Source organism: Canis aureus, chromosome 9 (assembly GCF_053574225.1).
Source record: "Canis aureus isolate CA01 chromosome 9, VMU_Caureus_v.1.0, whole genome shotgun sequence".
Lineage (NCBI taxonomy): Eukaryota > Metazoa > Chordata > Mammalia > Carnivora > Canidae > Canis > Canis aureus.
In genome coordinates, this window is record NC_135619.1 from 37,889,125 (window position 1) to 37,909,573 (window position 20,449).

The 20,449-nt window shown below is 40.4% G+C and overlaps 1 protein-coding gene across 4 annotated transcripts in view; it reads left to right on the forward strand.

Moving 5' to 3' along the window:
* Positions 1-20,449, forward strand: part of DAAM1 (dishevelled associated activator of morphogenesis 1) — a 166,610-nt gene that overhangs the window by 46,568 nt on the left and 99,593 nt on the right. For 3 of the 4 annotated variants that reach the window (XM_077909468.1, XM_077909471.1, XM_077909470.1), the window contains exon 2: positions 19,177-19,396. In XM_077909468.1, coding sequence (XP_077765594.1) covers positions 19,214-19,396 — 183 coding nt within the window. In that variant the 5' untranslated portion in view covers positions 19,177-19,213. Of the gene's footprint in view, positions 1-2,999; positions 3,136-19,176; positions 19,397-20,449 lie in introns of those variants that run through there. The other variant, XM_077909469.1, reaches the window with a different exon arrangement.

Below are 20,449 nucleotides of genomic sequence, written 5' to 3' on the forward strand. Positions count from 1 at the left end.
GACCTTGGTTCTTGTTTGGGAATTATGTATAGACTTTTATAGTGATCCTGGATATAGAGCTTATTTCTTATGGGTTTCTTAAATCACAGACTTCCCTTCCTCAAGATTAATTTTTTCCTATACAGGGATTTGGTGCTATGCGGATTAAAGTGCTGAGATAAAGGCAGGAATGATATGCTTCTAAAATGGGCCCTCTGGTTCACTTCATCAGATGTTAGAACTGGAAGGGATCTTTGAAGATTCTTACTTAACCTCTGTCAGGATAAACTGAGTCTCCAACAGGCTAAGTAATTAGGGTCCCAGGGCTACTTGAGGAACAGAGCTGGAATTAAGGTCTAGGGATCCCTTCACACTAGTAATTTTTTCCAGCTATCCCATATTTTTCTCAGGCAAAATTTTGACAAATTATCCTCAAAGCATTGTCTTCCTTATGGGGGAACTCAAAATGTGGACTCTGAGGACAAGGACCAAATTGGTCTTTTTCATCATCATATACCCTATAGTTTCATTAATTAGCAGCCCCAATAATGATAGTAGTTGTAATGGAAGAAATAGTAATAATAATCATGTCTATAAGAACTTACTCTGGCAAGGCATTATTCTTTATACTTTACATATATTTACTTATTTAATCTAAACAACAACCACATGTGCAGAGTACTATTATTACTTTAATTTTATGGATAAGGAAACTGAGTTCCAGACATACAAGGCACTTGGTAAGAATTTGCTCAGTCCTTAGAATTTACAAAGCACCTTACTAGTCACTATGTAGTGTAGTGACATTTCAAGGCAGGGCATTACTTGGAGGAAATAGTGGCCCAGAGGGCTCTAAGAGACTGAAGTTAGAGGGATAGTTAGTGGTAGAGCTAAAACCTACTTTGACCTTTATCTTCTGACCTTGTTATGGTCTTCACTAGATTTCTACAGAAGCACATCCTGAAGGTCAGTGGCAGCATCTGGTTTTATATTTACTCACAGGTTGGCCATTTCCAGCATTCTTCATTGCTTTATATAGATCCAAATTTCTATCTGGTATCAATTTCTTTCTGCCTAAAGGACTCCCTTGAAAGAGTGTTGGCCTTGGTTCTGGCACACAGTCGAGTTATTTGTGATCAGTGAGACACTTTTGAGGCTGCTTTTAAACCCTTTCTATTTTTTTTTTTAAAGATTTTATTTATTTATTCATGAGAGACACAGAGAGGGCAGAGACACAGGCAGAGGGAGAAGCAGGCTCCACGCAGGGAGCTCGACGTGGGACTCGATCCCGGGTCTCCAGGATCAGGCCCTGGGCTGAAGGTAGCAATAAACCACTGAGCCACCCGGGCTGCCCTTTTAAGCCCTTTCTAGAGCAGCCTGTGTCTAGGACCCTTTTGGGACACTTCCTGATGTTTTATGTAAACCAGCTCTTTCTACTCAGTTGGTGGGAATGCCAGTTATTCTCAGCCCTGTGCGAACCTTAGGTCCTTGTGCAGAGCAGTACTTGCCCACGATTTGAGAGGACCTCTTTATAGATTTCCAGAGTTGCTGCCTCATTCTCCCTGAACGTTTATCTCTGACTCCTCAGCTTAGCAAGGCCTCTGAGCTTGGCTTGGCTTGACTGGGGTTTCCTCTTCCTGCACTACTGCCTAGTAAGTTGGAGTGATAGTAGAGCTCATTTCACTTGTAATTTCCTTCCCTCAGGGATCATTGTCCTGCATTGCCTTTGTCTAGTAATTAGTACAGTTGTTTCATGTATTTTGTCTACTTTTCTGGTTATTTATAGGGGGAGGGCAATTTTCTTTAAAATATTTATTTATTTATTTATTTATTTATTTATTTATTTATTTATTTATTTATTTATGAATGATAGTCACACAGAGAGAGAGAGAGAGGCAGAGACATAGGCAGAGGGAGAAGCAGGCTCCATGCACCGGGAGCCCGATGTGGGATTCGATCCTGGGTCTCCAGGATCGCGCCCTGGGCCAAAGGCAGGCGCCAAACCGCTGCGCCACCCAGGGATCCCATGGGAGGGCAATTTTTGTAGCAGTTAATCCTTCATGGATGGAAATGGAAGGCTGGTGTCTTGTTTGAGGTTCTAAACCTTAGCAGGGTACTATATGTCCCTTGTTTGTTTGTTTTTAAAGATTTATATATTTATTTATGAGAGAGAGAGAGAGAGAGAGAGAGAGAGAGAGAGGGGCAGAGACACAGGAGGAGGGAGAAGCAGGCTCCATGCAGGGAGCCCAACGTGGGACTTGATCCCAGGACTCCAGGATCGCGCCCTGGGCCTAAGGCAGGCGCCAAACCGCTAAGCCACCCAGGGATCCCCTGTCCCTTGTTTGTTAAGGGCCCTTTACTTCATTTTACTTCCTCTCCTAAGCTATATTTAAGGGAACATGGAAGTTACTGGCAAACTGAATTATTATTTGAAGCAAGTAGAATCTACTCTTCCCCATCAAAGATGAGGTAGAAATTGACTACTCCCCTTATTCACTGCTCACAGAGCCAGAGTCTGGAACCTTGAAATGGCTTAAGAAGCCATGGGCTCCTGTGCCTGTGAACTAGTTGTGCTAGGGCAAGATCCACATCTGTTTCGTTCATCCTTGTATCCCAAAACTAAACAGGAGAGTGGGCACACACTGGGTCCAAGAATGAATGAATGAATGAATGAATGAATGAATGAATGAATAAAATGTGTAAATTATCACACAGAATTATGAACTTGGGATTTGTGTGTATATATGTGGGGAGGGGAGTGATTCTTGACTGCCTATAAATTGTATCTATGAGGAAAAACCAGTTTGACACCTGCATGGGTATATGCATGCTTGTATATGTGTGTGCACGTGTGTGTGTGTGTATTTGTAGGTTGATTACAACCTACAAATCTCTGGGCATCTCTGTCCTGGTTGCTTTTCCAGTCTGAGTAGGTACAGTTGTTAACTAGCTTGTTTTTCCACAAAGAGACTGGCTTTTACCTTTACGTGCCACTACCCAGTGAGGTGGTGCTGTTTATAAGAGGAGTTACCACAGAGGAGCCAATAGCCAGGTTAGTGAGAACATTTGCCACAGCTGATGAATAGGAGGGAGACCTACCTAAGATGGATTGTCCTGGATGATTATTTTCGTGGAATGGAAAGTGGTGTATGTAAGGTAAATGATGATTTGGGGAGGGGAAAAAAAGGAGACATGGGACACAGCAGAAAGGTGGTGGTATATATGTAGAAATCATGAATAAATAAAAATTAAGCAATTTTATCATCATCTTCATGTAGATTGAATGTTCACTTAAAATGCATAGCCTAAATTTTTGATGCTACTTTGAGGTCTCTTCTAGTGTTATACAATCTCTTATTTTGACATTAATTTTCTTGTCCTTTAAAAAACAAGTTACCAGTGTTTACCCTCATCTTTTGTGATCAGCTGTTATGCTTCCATTTGGGGTCCCTTTTAATTTATACTCCCCATGACTGTGTTTGCTTGCTTATTTAAGATTGGGTCAGAAGCTATGAATGTAAGAGGATACACTGTACTATTATTTCAGTAGCTTTAGAATTTGGGCTTTAGGAAGCAAGACTTTAAGATTTTCAAGCAAATTCATTCCTTCTAGATCAAACTTCCTAATAAATACCTAACAAAAAAATCTATCATTAGACATTTCTGGTCTTTTATGTAATGCTCCTGAGGCTGCCACCTAGAGAGTGGATTACCTGAAGATAAAGAATAGCAATATTTACTTCTGTAGCAAAGAATCCCATGGATTTAAAGGGATTCTGAACTGTACCATTTTGGTGAAAATGAGCAGCTCTTTATTTGTTGCTATAGTGATGAGTTAGAATCGCATGGATATATGCAGTATTGTCTTTAGGAAATTGTTTGGTAGCTGCTTCTCCTTTTCTCTCTCCACCTCCTTTTATAAATTATAAGTGTAAAGGAAAAAAAGTCATTGTTCATTATTGGTGTTTTACAGTTGAACAGATTGTTTTCATTTTGAGAACTAACAATTGTAGGGGTGGGTGTGGTGAAGTGGAAAAGTGCAGAAGTTAAAGCAACTTAGGTCAGAGTGTAGAAATTCATTGACAGTGGACTGTGTTCTCGGGGAGACACTTAAGGATTCACTGCTTATCTCTTTTATTAATTGAGATACCAAATGGATGTAAAGCACATTAAAAGTGGCTGGCATATTGAAGAGGGCTGATAAATGAAAGTCATTAAAAAAATTTTTTTAAATTAAGTAAACTAACCCCAACGACACTGAGATCAAGTTGTATGCTCTACTAACTGAGACATCCAGGCTCCCCAGAAAGTCACTTAATTTTTATAAGGACTTATGACTTTCTAAACTTTTGGAAACAGCTTGATAATCAAGACAAAAAAAAAAAAAAAAAGTAATCCAAGCCCATGTTTTTTGTTTTTTTTTTTTTTTAATTAGAAGAAACTAAGATGAAAACAAGTTTCCTTCCTTTTCCAATGTCTATTCTCTTCTCTAGGAGGAGCAACTTAATGGGTTTTTGTAGCTATTATTTTATCACAGGCTAGGCAATTTCTTTGCATGTTTACATAAGTATATTCTTTTTACATTTATGATATACCATGTTGATTCCACAACTTGGACTTCTAATTTAATATACTTTAGATCTCTTAATGATAAAAAGGTGTCCTGTGGATTTTGTTGTTGTTTTTAAAGATTTTTGAGAGAGAGAGAGAGAGAGTGAGAGCGAGAGCGCGCGTGAGCTTGTGCATGAGTGGAGGGAGGGGCAGAGGGAGAAGGAGAGGTAGTGAGAGAATCTCAAGCAGATTCCCTGCTGAGCACGGAGCCTGATGCAGGGCTCAATCTCACAACCCTGAGATCATGACCTGAGCTGATATCAAGAGTTGGTCCCTCAGTCAGCTGAGCCACCCAGGCACCCATCCCATTTTTTTAAATGGCTGTATAGTATTTCATTATACAGAGATACCCTACATCATTTAACCAGTCTTCTATCGAAAGCTTCTTGATGACTTTAGCCACTTGATCACTCTTGGCTGTTTAACAATATTTTTCAGAATATGAAGTCCACATATTATCCTCAGTCCAGCTACTCCACGTTTTGTACATGAAGCAAAGTAACAATTTTTTTTAAAGGTTTTATTTATTTATTGAAAAAGAGAGAGCATGAGGAGGGAGAGGGGCAGTGGGAGAAGCAGGCCTCCTGCTAAGCAAGGAGACCAACATGGGCTTGATCCCAGGACTCTGGGATCATGACCTGAGTAGAAGGCAGACCCTTAACCAACGGAGCCACCCAGGTACCTCCAAAGTAACTATTTAAAACAGCTTTTCTTGTTATGGCACTTAGAACAAATTTTGCAAGAGAGATGGTCTCTTCTGTGTCTAGTCTTCTTGAGTTATGCAATAGAGCAATTACTATTCTCACCTAATTATATAGAAAATTACAGAGTAGGGTGGAGTAGGCACACTGGCTAGTATCAGCTTCCTTCACACTTCCCCCCTGATGACTGTGGAACAGCCTTTTTTTTTTTTTTTGGCCTGGTTTGAATCAAGAGTGTAGTAATCCTTGTGTAGTAATTAAAATTCAGTAAAGATCTTTCTTCGCCATTTGTTTGGCTCATACAGTTTCAGAATTGTTTGTTAAGCTATGTGAATAGCTTCCCAAGGATGTTTGTCACATGGAGAGACATCACAAATGAGAATACAGTGTTCATTGTAGCTGCTGGTTATTTCTATTTTGGTGGATTGTTAGCTTTGTTTATGAAAAGAGATGATATATGTTCACTAGTTCACTCACTCAGCATATGTGTTCTCTTGGCTGTGGCAACACCTGCTAGCTCTCACAACTTTCCCCATCCCATCTTTATCCTCAAGGTTTATGCATTGCATTTATCATGTATAAGTTAGACAGTTTTGAAGTTCCTGTTAAAAGGAAAGCACTTTTTCTGAGAGCATATGCCTTGACTTTATACTTCCTTAAGACTCTATCTCTGTATGACTTCTTAACTTTCAGATATGGCACCATTGTCTCGTTCTTCCGAGGTCGTATGGAATTTCTGGAAGTGACTTGGAACTCACTTGCCAAAGGAGCTTATTAATTCAATAGGTATCAAATCGAGTTCCTTCCATCTTTGATATTTTCCCAAAGTTTGATGGGCATACCACGTTGACTGATACTGGACCATTTGTTCAGACCTGGTTGTCATTTTCCTGTGAGCTGTGTGTACTTATTTTCTATTATCTTGTGATGATCTCAGAAAAATCCATTTTACTTTTCCCTTTTCCAGTGTATGCTTCAAATTCATTGCTTCCAAAGTAATGGTAACTTTGTTTCGCAGGGACTGATACCAGTATACTGGTAATCATTTTGCAGTTCTCAGAATCATAGATTTCCTTTCCAGCTGTTTGTAATGAATATTTATTGATATTTGAAGGAGTCAGATTTCAGTTACATAAACTTTGGAAGGTGTAGCCAGGAAATAATTAGAGTCTTATCTTGTAGGACTATTGTCAGCACTCAGACCTCAATTTCATAAAATTCCTTGATAAAATCTTGGTCTAGGAAAGACCATCTCTTGCCTCTTATGAATTCACATAATCACCATGTTTTCATTTGGTTCTATAAGCACTGTAGTGACGTTTTAATGATTAATAAAGAGGACCCTAGGGGTACGTGGTGTCTCAGTCAGTTAAGCATCAAACTTTGGCTCAGGTCATGATCTTGGGGTCTTGGGATCAAGCCCTGTGTCTGGCTACCTGCTCAGCAGGGAATCTGCTACTCTCTGTCCCCTTCCTCCAGCTCATGCTTGCTCTCTCTTTCTTTCAGTGTAGAATAGCTTTGAAATGCGCCATTTTGGTGGATCTGCAAATCAATATAATATTGACAATGAAGCTGTATGCATTTTTGGGCATGGGTTTCAAGTATGCACAAAGTAAACTGTAATTTTAAATAAAGACTAATGAGTTATTCAGGTGTATACTTAGAGTTTTAATGAGGTTATTGGGAAGGCTTGCAAACTTTCTAGTTTTAGTCGAATACTGTATGATGTACTTAAGAGTTCATTATCCATGCAAAACTACAGGTTACAAAAATTTAGATGCACATGGAAATAACAGCCACCATTTATTGAGCATCTTCCATGTGTCAAGCATTTGTTTTGTGTGTGTGTGTGTGTCAAGCATTTGGCTACTAAATTCTTCAGTAACTTACAGTTTATACTTCCAGTTCTGGAAGGCTTTCTGTGCATTCACATATATAGGTGTATGTGTGTGTATTGTTACAAATACAGTTTTGCTTTAGTTTTAACATAAATGGTGATAAATATGTTTTCCTGTGCAACTTGACTTCTCCTTTTTTCCTGTTTTTAATATGTTATCTCTTTCCCATGTCAGTATTCATGGACCTAGGACATTCTTTGAACCTGGGCATAGGATTCTGTAGCACTGGTTCTCAAACTTATCTGCATATTAGAGTCATCTGTGGAGTTTGGACAAATACTTATGCCTAGGCCCCCTGTACCAGAATATCTGATGTAATTGGTATGGAGTAAAATAAAGCCTGGGAATTGGCATATGAGAACCAGTGGGTTTGTTTGTTTGTTGGGTTAGGGGGAAGGACAGAGGGAGAGGGAGAGAAAGAATCTTAAGCATGCTGCACAGCCAGCATGGAGCCCCATGTGGAACTCGATCTCACAACCCTGAGATCATGACATGAGCTGAAATCAAGAGTTGGACGCTTATCCTATTGAGCCACCCAGGCACCCCAAGAAGCAGTGTTTTTTTTTTTTTAATTTATTTATTCATGATAGTCACACGGAGAGAGAGAGAGAGGCAGAGACACAGGCAGAGGGAGAAGCAGGCTCCAAGCACCGGGAGCCCGATGTGGGATTCGATCCCGAGTCTCCAGGATCACGCCCTGGGCCAAAGGCAGGCGCCAAACCGCTGCGCCACCCAGGGATCCCCAGAAGCAGTGTTTTTATACTGCAGGCATACCAACATTTACTAAAACATTCACTTGTTGAAGGGTCACTTAGATGATTCTCTATTACAAATGATGAATGGGTTTTCTGATACAGTGTTGTAGTGAATATCCTTGTTAGTATATCTCTGTGCTTGTGTGTGAGTATATCTATAGGTTAATTCCTGTATATGGAATCCAGGAATTCTTAGATGTGGATCAGAGGGTCAGTACATCAAAAACAACAATAGATATTGCTATTTTGCATTCCATTGAGGTGATACAATTGATTTTCCTATCCACGGCTTATTAGATTGCCCATTGTGGAACTGAGTTCCCCCATCCCAGCCTCCATCATGAAAAAGTTTGTTCTGATTTCAGAGGGTTGTATATCTAAGATTTCAGAGGGTTGTATATCTAACTAAGTGCCTTTGAAGGTTCCCAACATGAAGAGAGATTGGGGAAATCCCATGTCAAAGCTTTACTTCTCTTGGTCTTTTTAGTGCTGTGTGTTTTGGAAGTTGGTTTTACAGGCCGACATAACAAAGTAATGCCTTCACTTCCATCATTAGAGGGTATGTGCGTCTTTCGAGAAGGGTTGGGACAGCTTGCATGGAAGAGCAGTACCTATGAGAGCCATACAAAATCTCAAACAGGTGAGGGCCAGAATGCCTCTTTACTGCCTTATTTCTATACCTGAACTTGCATCCAATTGAAGCTTTTACCATCATCTTTTCATGAGCCTCTCTTGAAGATTTATTATGTAAAATTTGTAAGTAGGATTTTTATGAAGGGTAGGGTGGTACTTTCTAAGGGAGTTGCAGTTTTCATAATATGACTCCAGCGTCTGTCCTTACTGTTTCTCGGTGGCTTCTCCTTGTCTGTCATGGGCAGGACTCAGTAACAGCCCAAGCCCAAAATGAACGCCTCTGAGTAGCAGATGTAGAGAGACTCAGGATCCTAGTAAACAACTCACCACACTGATTTTAAACCCAGGAATCACCATGGCCTTAGCTTTCTATAAACATATTTTTACATTTGTAATGGCAGATGGTGGCTGTGTCCACACATGTTCCGAATGACGTTTCTGAAGCAAAAGTGTGAAAGCTTGTGGCCCTGGGTGCTTTACAGTAGGGTGTCTAATGTGGTGACCAATTCACAATGACTCCCCTAAATAGAAAGATGCCTTCAGATGTACAAAGTAGAATAATAAGTAGGTGAGGTTAGTGCCTGCATAAAATGTGAAGGAGAATCAGGTCAGTATTGCCAGTGTCAGCGTTGTTGCAGTGACTAAGTCAGGTGTGCTATGTGGTATTCTTGTGTAAGTGGTTGGATTGAAATCCTTAATCTGTCGAATGCCTCAAAATATACAGGAAAGCAAAGACTTTTTTGAGTGCCTTTTCTCACGTTGCCCCTAAAACTCTCTGAGAATTTCCCACAATTTGCAGATAAGCTGACTAACCTGCAGAGTCCTTGATTTAGTGATGACAACTGCCCTGTAGAGATGAAACCAGCCTCATTCCAGGAATTTGTTCTGCTGATACACACAGGAATGTCCGAGAAAGGAATCTGGTTAACACATTGCCACCAAACAGTAGTTAACAAATATAAATCCTCCTCCCAACTTTTTTTTTTTTTTTTCCTCCCAACTTTTTAATGTAGTTCTTACTTCCCTTTGTAATGTCCACTCAAAATCCATCAGACATTTATAGAGGACTTTTGGATGTTGAAGTCTTTCCTACAGTTCCTCCAGGAAAGAAGTGGGTGAGCTGCTATTTGAACCCGGGTCAGGTTTCCACGGCTGCCTGTGTCATGTTGTCTGTTCATTAGTTTTTCCCTAAGTGAAAAGCACAGACATTTTCCATGAGAAAGATGGGGGTTTCTTAATAGTTACCAGAGAATGAGGCTAAGTTTAACCAAGAACTTTTGTTCTACATGGTGTTTCATTTTCTCTTGTTGCAATTATATTAATCTTGGCATAAAAGTAGTCAGAAGAACATGAACAGAGGAGGGTAATTAGTGAGTTTTAAGTTTTTTTACAGTAAACATGAACATATAAAAACGCTCTAGGCAAGCTTTTATTTCTTTATTTTTAGTTCAGAGAACTGTAGTTTCCCTAGGATGCCAGTGGACCTTATTCTCTGTAAAGGCCTGTGTACAAGTAAAAATTATATCTACTTGGCAATGAGATACCTTGATGATAAAACGTAGTTATGGTATTTGAGAGGGAATAAGATTGATAGCATCTGGTTTGGGAGCTGTGAGGGTTCATAACAGTGCTCACTTTTCCAAGGGTCCTTGTGGGGAGAGGAACTTAATATTACTATGAGGGTGGCATTGTGAGTCCTGGGCCCAGAGTACCTCTGGTTTATTTTCTCTAATTCATATTCAGCTTTACTTGAAGATCTGGAAAACATGGTTGTTAAAACTAAGTGTATACCTATTGAACCTCTTCTTTCTTAGAATTTGCCAGAATTATTTCACTTGTGAGAAGATTCCAACAAATGAGTTATAATCTACTTGTTTTTAGGCAAGAGTTTATAACATCTCTTAGATTTTTTGTGTAGATAGCACCAAAGCCTTAGCTATTTGTTTGGTAAGGTCTGAAATCTGACGTACGTGAAGTGTGCTCATGGTGGCAGGGAGGCGTTTTTTAAGAGGCACGATGACGTTTGCCTATAGAAGTGAAGACTCTGACTTCAGGGGCCACTTCCATGGGGTCAGCAGAGGTCCAGAGCGCATATGGTACAGGCAGTTGTTGGTGCCTTGCAATGTATAAGTACTCTCCTCTGGTGACTGTGATGTCTCCTCCTGTTCTTCCTGAAAGAACTGCTAGGTGATTCAGGAAAGTTGCTTGTTTTACCTGTCTGTGAAAGAGCAAAACTTAGCTTCTTGGAAGAGTGAGAGCTTTGATGTGACACAACTGGCCACTGAGTTGTAGCTTCCTATGTTTGTATAATCCTTCCTTTAAATTTGTCTTTGTACAATCGAAGTGGATCCTTTAGAGGCACTGAAGATAGAAACCTAAAGGTGGAAAACAGTTTGCATTTCTTTTCGGCTTCGTGTAAATTTGTTTATTGACCTAACTCACAGACTAGCAACAGGTTGGCAGTCCCAAGGGCACAGGCTGTCTGGCAAGGCTGTGCTTTCTTTGGTGGGGAGCTCCAATGACACTTTTGGTTTGGCCCTTCTCCCAGAGGATCAAGACGAGATGTCCTGGCTTCCAGACTGGTTTCTGTCACGTGAACAACACAAGCTTGCTAACTCGTGAACCGGGTTGTATTGGCTTTAGGGATTTATGTCCTCAACTCATGGTTAAAGTATTGAGTCATGACAGTACAGTCATTGCCAGCTTTTTAGGGTGAAACCTGGAGGTCCATCTCTCCTTTGCTCTTTACATGAAGGGGGGGGGGATGTTTTCTGGCAGGAGTCTGACTTGGGCTTGTAAGGATGACTTAATTATGTGCTGGTTGAGGCTTGGTCTGGCTTGAGGGTGTGCATGGACTTCACTTGGGTTCCTTCATCCCTTATCTGGGGAGGAAGTGGGGAAGGAATGGGACAAGTTCTGGCTTCTACTTTGTGCACATCCCCTGCCTACACCAACGTGGAGTGGACACAGAGGAGGGAGAGTGCTTTGCATTCACTATCCTGGTTAAGGCAGTGGAGCAGAGAGTGCTTTCAGCGTACCAGTGGCTTTTTTGAATGTTTGGGTTTTGGTGTTCTCATCAGTGGTGGGATACTTGTATTGTCTTCCTCTTTCCTCAGGAAAGCCAGTGGCTGAGGGGATTGACTGCAGGGTGTATTTCCAAAAGCCACTTCCAGAAGTGTTCTGTTAGAACATCCTTCTGGCACCGAGTGTGTGGAAAGGGCTGGCCCTCCACTGGACACACTTACTGAGAAACGCCCTTTCCGTTTCCTGGTGGAGAAGATATTGAAACTTGCAAGGAAAACACATCCCCTTTCAAACACTTCTACAACCTTTAGACTGTATCCCATGATTTTTTTAAAGCTCCAAATAGTATTTGGCATCTGGTGTGCTTGGGAAATGAAACCAGACATGAGGAATGTGAGAGGGGAGAGAGATGGCCAAGGAAAGAAGCAAAGCGTTTTTTTTCTTTTCACATTCTTCTTGATAAGAGAATTTGGGTTAATGTTATCATGTTGAAAACAAAAGTACATATCAGGGCCTTTTGGAAAATTGCAAAATGTGGGGCAAATTGCAGCTCTGAAAACAAGAGGTATGGCAATTAAAGCAGAGGGTTCCCCAACCATTCTCTTTAAAGTTAATCTTAGGACATACTTTTTTGTTTGTTTGTTTGTTTGTTTTTTGCTTTTCCTTCCTTTCATGTCTGTGACATTGTTTGAGAAATTCCAGAGATCATTTACAATGAAGAAATGATGACAGTATTTTAATATTGCAATTAAAATTGGAGAATTAAATGTGAAATACTGTCTTGATTAAAAAAATAGAAGTGGATTATGGTGTCTACGGTCCCCCTACCACATGTGGCCAGTGCATACAGAAGCTCTCAACTGTCTGACCAAGGTGGTGACTGGCAGGAACTCCCAGTCTCTCCTTTCTCCCTTCTTCAGGATCTAAGTTATTTCCCTGTAACCACTTTGGTTGGAGGAGAACCTTGGTGACTTAGCCAGTGAGAGTATCCCTTAGTGTGGAGAGCCATCATTATCAATGTGTAGCAAAAGTCCCTGATAAAGCAATTAGAAAGATGTATGCGTCTTTTTCTGTCAACGTGACTTTCAAGTTTACCCCATACATTAGGCACCAATATTGTGTTGCTTGGTGGAAAACAAACCTTACATATCACATATGTGTTGGCATTATCAAAGAAAACTGTTAAGGAAGGTTTTCTTGGAGACTGTAAGTTCTCCAATGTTTTATATCATCGTTATCATCATCATCATCTATATTCCCGAAAATTTGGCCCTCATTTTTTGACTGTTAGCACATTGCAAGTCTTGTTTGTTTTGTTAAAGAGCAGTACAAATGACTCTGACTTCAAGCAGGCCACAGATGGATTAAATTTCTTATTCTTTGCTAAGCAAAATGCACCTGCTCCAGAATCTTAAGTAGCTTTTTAATTGCTTCCTTGTGCATGGCATAGCAATAGTCATCTGTAATGTTATAGATGGATTGCATTTTGGATGTCCCAGAGGTGACTTCTTCCCCTCTGCAATGGTGCCAGCAGCTGAGATTAGAAGATGTGTTCTGGTTGAGGGCCCAGCTGTCATGGTGGAATTAGTTCTTTCCCTCAGGCTGATCTGATTAAAAAAGGGGCCAAGATGTGGAAGCATAGGCCCCAGGTTTCAGTAACTGCATTCCCTCTTCGTTGGATAGAGTTAGCAACTTAGCTGCTCCCTAAATTTCTCAACTAGGCTGTGATCACCCTGAATCTGTGAATTTTCATTGTCTGTGTCTCTAGCACCTAATGCTGTGTCTGGCTTATTGAAGTTCAGCTATGATAGCTGAGGAAGTAAATACTTTCTTGGGGTAAAGTGTTTATTGAATGTAAGGAATGGGGAAAAGATTCTATCAGCGGGTCTCTTTCCCATGGAGCTTACTTTTGAGGGTGGGTGGAAAAACCAAGCACCAGCTAGTTCAGCTAGAAAGAAGCTCCTCGCCTGAGGGAAGCTGCAGGATGAAGTCTGTTTGTGAAGCTACTGTCAGCATCTGAAAGCTTGAGAAGTGGCTAAGGAGCACTTGGTGATGTGATTGACTTTAAATGTCTTGGCATTTGTGAAAAACAGATCTGCTGGCAACTGTGAGAAGAACACCCAGTCACACAACCCTAAAGTTCAGAGACAAGACCATCTGTTCACTTAGGTATTTGTTTTTGCATTTAACAAACATTTATTGTGAATATACCATGTGCCAGAGAGTGAATGAAACTTAGTCTTCTGTCTCATAGTCTAGTGGGGGAAACACGTGAATTTCAAAAAAAAAAAAAAAAAAAAAAAAAAATCCCAGACAACCCAAAAACACTCAACCATGTATATGGTGCTTGAGCTGTGGAAAGAAATGTTGACCATCTCTGGGAAACTAAAGGCCCATTAGGATAGTAATATTTGAGTGGGTCTTGAATGGTGAGTGGAAGATAGGTACAGAAGAAAAAGAGCCTCCTAGGCCGAGGGAACTGTGAATGTATGGGCTCAGAAGTGTGATTCCTGTCAGTGTTGGATACTATGTGCACATGCTGCCAGGGGCGGGGTCGGGGGGAAGTGTTCATGGTGCCAGGAGACGAGGGTAGAAAATAAGGTAGGCAAGGGCTAGGCCGTGGAGGGTCTTATAGTCTATGCCGGAAGCTGGACTGTGTCCAGAAGACACTGCAGAGCTGAGTGACACAATCAGATTTATTATGTGCCGAGAATAAGTCCCAGACTCCTCACTCCAGTGGACAAGGCCTTGGGGTCTGGGCCCCTCCCCTTCCTAGATGCTTCTCTCTTAACACCTTCATTATTTGCTATGCCCCAGCCACAGTGGTCTTCTTTCTCTGACTCAGATGTGCCAAGTTCCCCACCTGCTCTGAACTTCTGCACATACTCCTTCTGCCTGGAATCCTCTTCCCCCAGTACTTTGCAGGACTAGTTCCATTTACCCATTAGGTCTCAGCTTAAATGCCCTCTCTGGAGAGGCTGTCTGTGATCACAGTATTAAAAGTCACTGTCTCCACGCACCCCCCCGCTTCCCCCGGCACCATTTTCTTTCATTTTTTGCATTCCCTGTAATGCTAACTAAAATTAATAGTTACAGTTTAGTTTACTTTTCTTTTTCTTTCATACCTTTTCCAAAACAAATAACTTTTCCAAAACTCTCTGAAGCCTACATCATCTCATTTTTGGCCCCCTTTCCTTAAAAAATAACACATAATCAGTATTGAACAAGCCTTTTTTTAAACTGTTTGTTTGTTTGTTTGTTTGTTTATTTATTTATAGTAATCTTTAACACCCAACATGGTGCTTGAATTTATGGCCCTGAGATCAAGATTCTCATACTCTATGACTGAGCCAGTCAGGCACCTGACTACTCAACAGACTTTTGACTTAATGAATTAAATGGTGAATGTAATGGAGTAGAGCAGCTGTTGGTGACTTTCAACCCATGGGCTTTCATGGGCACACCACCTATTTTTGTATGACCCATGAGCTAAGAATGTTTTTCACATTTCTAAGTAATAAAAAAAATTTTTTAAAGAATATTTTGTGACATGAGAAAGTTATATGAAATTCAGATTTCACTATCCACAATAAAGTTTTATCGGCACACAGGCATGCCCATGTTTTAGAGGTGTCTGTGGCTGCTTTCATAATAAAATGGCAGGGTTAACTAGTTGTGACAGAGGCTTAAGGGCCTGCAAACCCTAAAATATTTACTATCTGGCCCTTTACAGAAAAGGTTTGTCAACCTCTAGACTGGGGAATCATGGGCCAAGGAGAAGAATTGAAGAACTGTTGTAGTCATTCAGATGAGAGATAAGAGGAGACTGATCTCAGTGTTTCCTATGCACCCCACCTCAATATGGCCAGAATGTAATATAACTTGGGTTTAAGTGAAACAACCTATAAAGTGCAAAGTAAAGTTTCTCTCTGTTTGTTTCCCACATACTTTGGTCCTACTCTTATGTGTATGAGGTGCTGACACAGGTTGTGGGTGCTTTTTCTCATGGAGTTGGATCAATAGAGACCCAGACTACAAATTACTTGAACTGTTGGTTATGCCTGAGAGGGGTTACAAAAGCTAAGAGGGCCTAGACCACATTCAACTAGGTAGGTTAGCAAGACTGCCTGGAAATGAACTTGAAAGTTGAGCATGAACCATATGACCCTCCTTGGGCTGGCTCTTACCTAATTTCTCTGGCCCTTCCCCACCCCATGCATCTTCTAACAACCTAAACACTACCTCCTTCCCCCCCATACAGAGGCACTTAGTCACGTGGACCTTGACAATAGTTCCTGAGCAGTCTCTCTTCATTTTACTGACAGTTGAGTGACAAGGTGTGCAGAACTCTGGCTTGCCTACCAAGGGGGATATGGTTCCTGCCCTTAGAATGTACATTGGAGACAAACATTAACAGTTCTATTTTGATGAGCTAGTAAGTCTTAACTCCCATCCTCTGGTGTACCTCAGTGCTATTGCTACCTACCCTTGCTGGTTAACAAAGAATACAAGAATTGTGCACTGAGAGAAAATGTTGTAGCTATTTGCTGAGCTATTTGCATTATAGTTGACAAAAAATGTTTCTAACAGATTGGAAGGAAAGCAACTAGTCCTTCACCTCAGATAGTTTGAGAAGCTGGAGTATGGATCATCATAACTTGGATATTTTTGAAAAGAACATTTTTGCATACACATTTCCCTCCTTCCATCTGTCATATAAACAATCAGAGTGTTTTTTTTTTTTTTAATCCATCTTATTGTAAAAGTAGTATGTCTTCATTGTGACAGCAACTTGGGAAGTTCAGAAAAGTTTTTCATTTTTTAAAAAAGTAAGCCATACATTTGATACAAGCTAACTGTTGGCTCACATTTTGGTGCATTTCTCTGGTACTTTTTTTCTACTCCTAGATGTATATTTTACATAAATGGGACATTGTATGCCTATTTTTTATTTTACATATCATAAAAATTAACATGTCATTAAATATTCTTTTACAGAGGACTACTTGATGGTCTGTCATTTAGTTGTACCATGATTACCCTTTCCGCATAGTCCTCTATTACTACCACTTATTTTTGCCCTTTTTTATTTGTTACTATAGCTAACACTTTGAAAATTTTTGTGACAACATCTTTGATAGTATCTGAATATTTCATTGGGATATATTTCTAGAATTAGAAATAGTAGGTCAACAGTATGACTATTTCAAGGCTTTGAAAAATAGCCCTTCAGAAATGTTGAACCAAATTTCTCTTATCACCAGCATTGGATGGGCTGGGCTCACCATACTGAGGGTTGTCGGAATTGGTACTGTCAGGATGGAGAGCATACTGACAAAGATAAAGGCAGAAGGAATGAGCAGACCACTTGGATGGAAGATAAGAGGAGTGCAGGATGTTTATGGGACATAGAAAATGGTCTGTTGGCTAAAGTGGAAGATACTTTTAAGGAACTAGAAAAGTCAGAAGTTGAGTTGGATTGGATTTGATGGAGCACTGAAAGCCAATTAGATTGGTATCAGGGAGACTTTGGTGGGTTTTGATTGGGAAGATGAGAGCCCTGGGCTTTGCAGTGGAAAGATGGTGTTAGATAGCACAACCTGTGTCACAACACCACTCACTCCCTATATACTCCATGCCTCTTCCCATTTTGTGCCTTTGCTTACACTGTTCCCTCTGCCAAAATGCTCTGCTTTCCATAGTCTATCAAAGCTCCACTCATCTGTCAGGGACCATTTCTAGATTCTTCCCTGTGTACTTTTTGCTTGATTACATAGCACTTACTGGTATGATATGCCATATTACCTTTGTTATACCTCTTTGGTACACTGTTCTCTCCCACCAGATTATAAGCTCCTAGTGACCCATTTCATTTATGTATCTTTAGGTGTTTATAGTGCCTGGTATAAAATAGGTGTTAACACACATTTACCAAAGGAACCCCAGGTACTGCATATTGTCTCCTATGACCTTGCACAAGTACACTTTCGGCCAGGAGATGCATGCTTCAACAGATTGGGATATTGGATGTCTCAGCTAAGTCTTTATTCCAGAGCCAGTTGGATCATCATGTAGGGCTACATGAGGGACACCTTGCTCTTTACATTTCCTTCCCTTTCCCATCCCAAAGACTTCTAGTTGCCAGCTTCCAGAGACCATTATCCCTTGAGTGAGTAGAGATCTTGACTCTAGAAGCATTTGTAAATCATAGTTATTTGTGAAAACTTTGACCAGAGATTGTATCATTGCATGAGATTGTTTTTAAAAAGTCATATTAGGGCACCTGGATGGCTCAGTTGGTTAAGCATCTGCCTTTGGCTCAGGTCATGATCTCAGGGTCCTGGGATGGAGCCCCATGTTGGGCTCCCTGCTGAGCAGGGAGTCTGCTTCTCCCTCTCCCCGCTGCTTCTGTTTTGTCTCCATCTCAAATAAATAAATAAAAATTAAAAAGTTAAAAAATAAAAAGCCATATGGCATCATGTTGTACACATCGTTCTTTGTTTTTTTTCATCTGACAGTGTAGCTTGGAAATTTTCCCAAGGCAATACATATAACTGTAATTTTTAAAAAGCAAATAATCATTAAAAATGTATTTTTGTGGTGAAAATTCAAATTCAAAAGGGTGTAAAATGAAAAGGAATAGTTCTCCAGTCCCCTATTTTTTAGAGGCTACTGCTATTAGCTCTTTCTTACATATATTCATAAGTACATATATACATTCTTTTAAACATGTAATCTTGTAGAATATATATATCATACAGCATCTTGAACATGTTTCCATATCTATATATACAGATGCCTTTTTAAAAAATAAGTGCACAGTGTTCTATTATGTGAAATATAACCATCTCCCTATTGGTGAACTCATTTGATCTTTTTGAAAATCTCTGACTCTTCTAGGTCATGTGAAGTCACTCTTCCTTTGTTATGAATTTAAATTATTCAACATGATAAACAGTAACTGAATGCCTCCTTCTTTCTTGGCACTGTGCAGGACATGAGTGCCAACAAGTTGCTTGATGTACAGTTCCTTCCCTTGACTTGGAGTTAATCATGGTCTAACAGGAGGGTATTTCTCTTAAGAAACTTAGAACGTGATATGAACTGGAATGGGTAGATATGCCTTAGCATATGTATCATTAATTCTATTTTGGGAAGGTTAAAAAGAAGCAATTGATCTCAAACTTTAAAGGGTAAGAGATCCTAGATTCCTAGCGAGTAAGGAAAAGATGGTCATTCTTGCAGGGGAGTTAAAGAACAAGATGGGTTGGCAAGAAAGAGCATGTGCTAGGCAAAGAATGACCAATGTGATTGGGACATACACTGTGGCATGGAGAGGTAGGGATATACTGTTTGCTCAGCAGTTGGTCACAGGAAACATTCAACAAGTGAATAGAAGGATATGCTCTTTGCCCAAATGGGCTCCAAATCCTCTTAGGGTTGTCCTGTTTGTGCCCTACAGGGGTATATTAACTGCTTCCAATACAGAGGTCTCTTTCTTGAATTGGTCTGACTTAAAACAAAAGTTTTATCCATTTTTTCACCCTTAACTGTATCATGTCCTCTTTTTTACAGAGTTTAGTTACTTCAAGAAATAGAACAGAATTCAGCCATGGCCCCAAGGAAGAGAGGTGGACGGGGGATTTCGTTCATCTTTTGCTGTTTCCGAAATAATGATCACCCAGAAATCACCTATCGGCTGCGAAACGATAGCAACTTTGCTCTTCAGACCATGGAGCCAGCATTACCCATGCCCCCTGTGGAGGAGCTGGACGTCATGTTCAGTGAACTCGTGGTGAGTCCCCACCTTCCTTCCTGAGGTGTGTGGGAGCTAGCAGGAAGAGGAGAGGATGTGCTTGGTTTGGTTTGGTTAGCCATGGCCTTGCCCTTCTTCAGTGAAATGACCCCTTTATGTTGGCACCCCAACTGTGAGCACTGAGAGGTGCTCTCTGGAGGAAGAGAAAGAAGAGGGCAGCATTACTACATCAAAGGGCTTTGCTTTAAAGTGTAGGGATTTAGAACTTTAGGTCTTCAAATATGTGGCAGAACTACATCCTAAGTTGCTCTATTCCTCTCCATCCCAGTCGGAGTCTAATATGTGCATAAATAATTCCCTCATCTGCTTCACACCTTCCACAATTCCCTAATGCTTTCTCCACCCCTATTCTCAGTGATAGTATTCATGTCTTTTTAAAAATTAGTCATACTCCTCCTCCTGTCCTGGGTCCTTTGATGAAAGACATTATTATTTAAGTACAGTATAATTATTTAGCCTAATGACAGGATTGCAGTAATAACTGTTGTGGGAAACTTTTTGTAGATCCTATCATATTTTAGAATGGACTATACTGAAGTGAGAGATATATCTGGGGTGACTGGATGACGGGCACTGAGGGGGGCACTTGATGGGATGAGCACTGGGTGTTATGCTATATGTTGGTAAATTGAACTCCAATAAAAAAAAAGAAAAGATATATCTGGTATAGGATCCATTCATCAAAAGATGTAAGTGCTCTCTGTAGCTTAGCCTTTCCCTGTGTACTTTCTGCTTGAAACACTTCTGAGGTAGTGTTTCTTTCCATTCTGTTTTAGGGGATATTATGGCATACTTTAAGGGGTACTGGCATGGGGATTAGGAAGACCTTGGTTCAAATTACTGTTCTGACTTTATTATCTGTGTAAGTATGGAAAAAGCAAATAAGCCTGTTTTCTGGAAAGTGAGAAAAAAAATAATGCCTCTTCCTGGTTTGATGTAATATCTTTGAATAATAAATAGTGGGAATGGCCCAATGCCTGGCCCTCATTAGGTGCTCAATAAATGTAATATGAGTACTCCATCCTCCCTTTA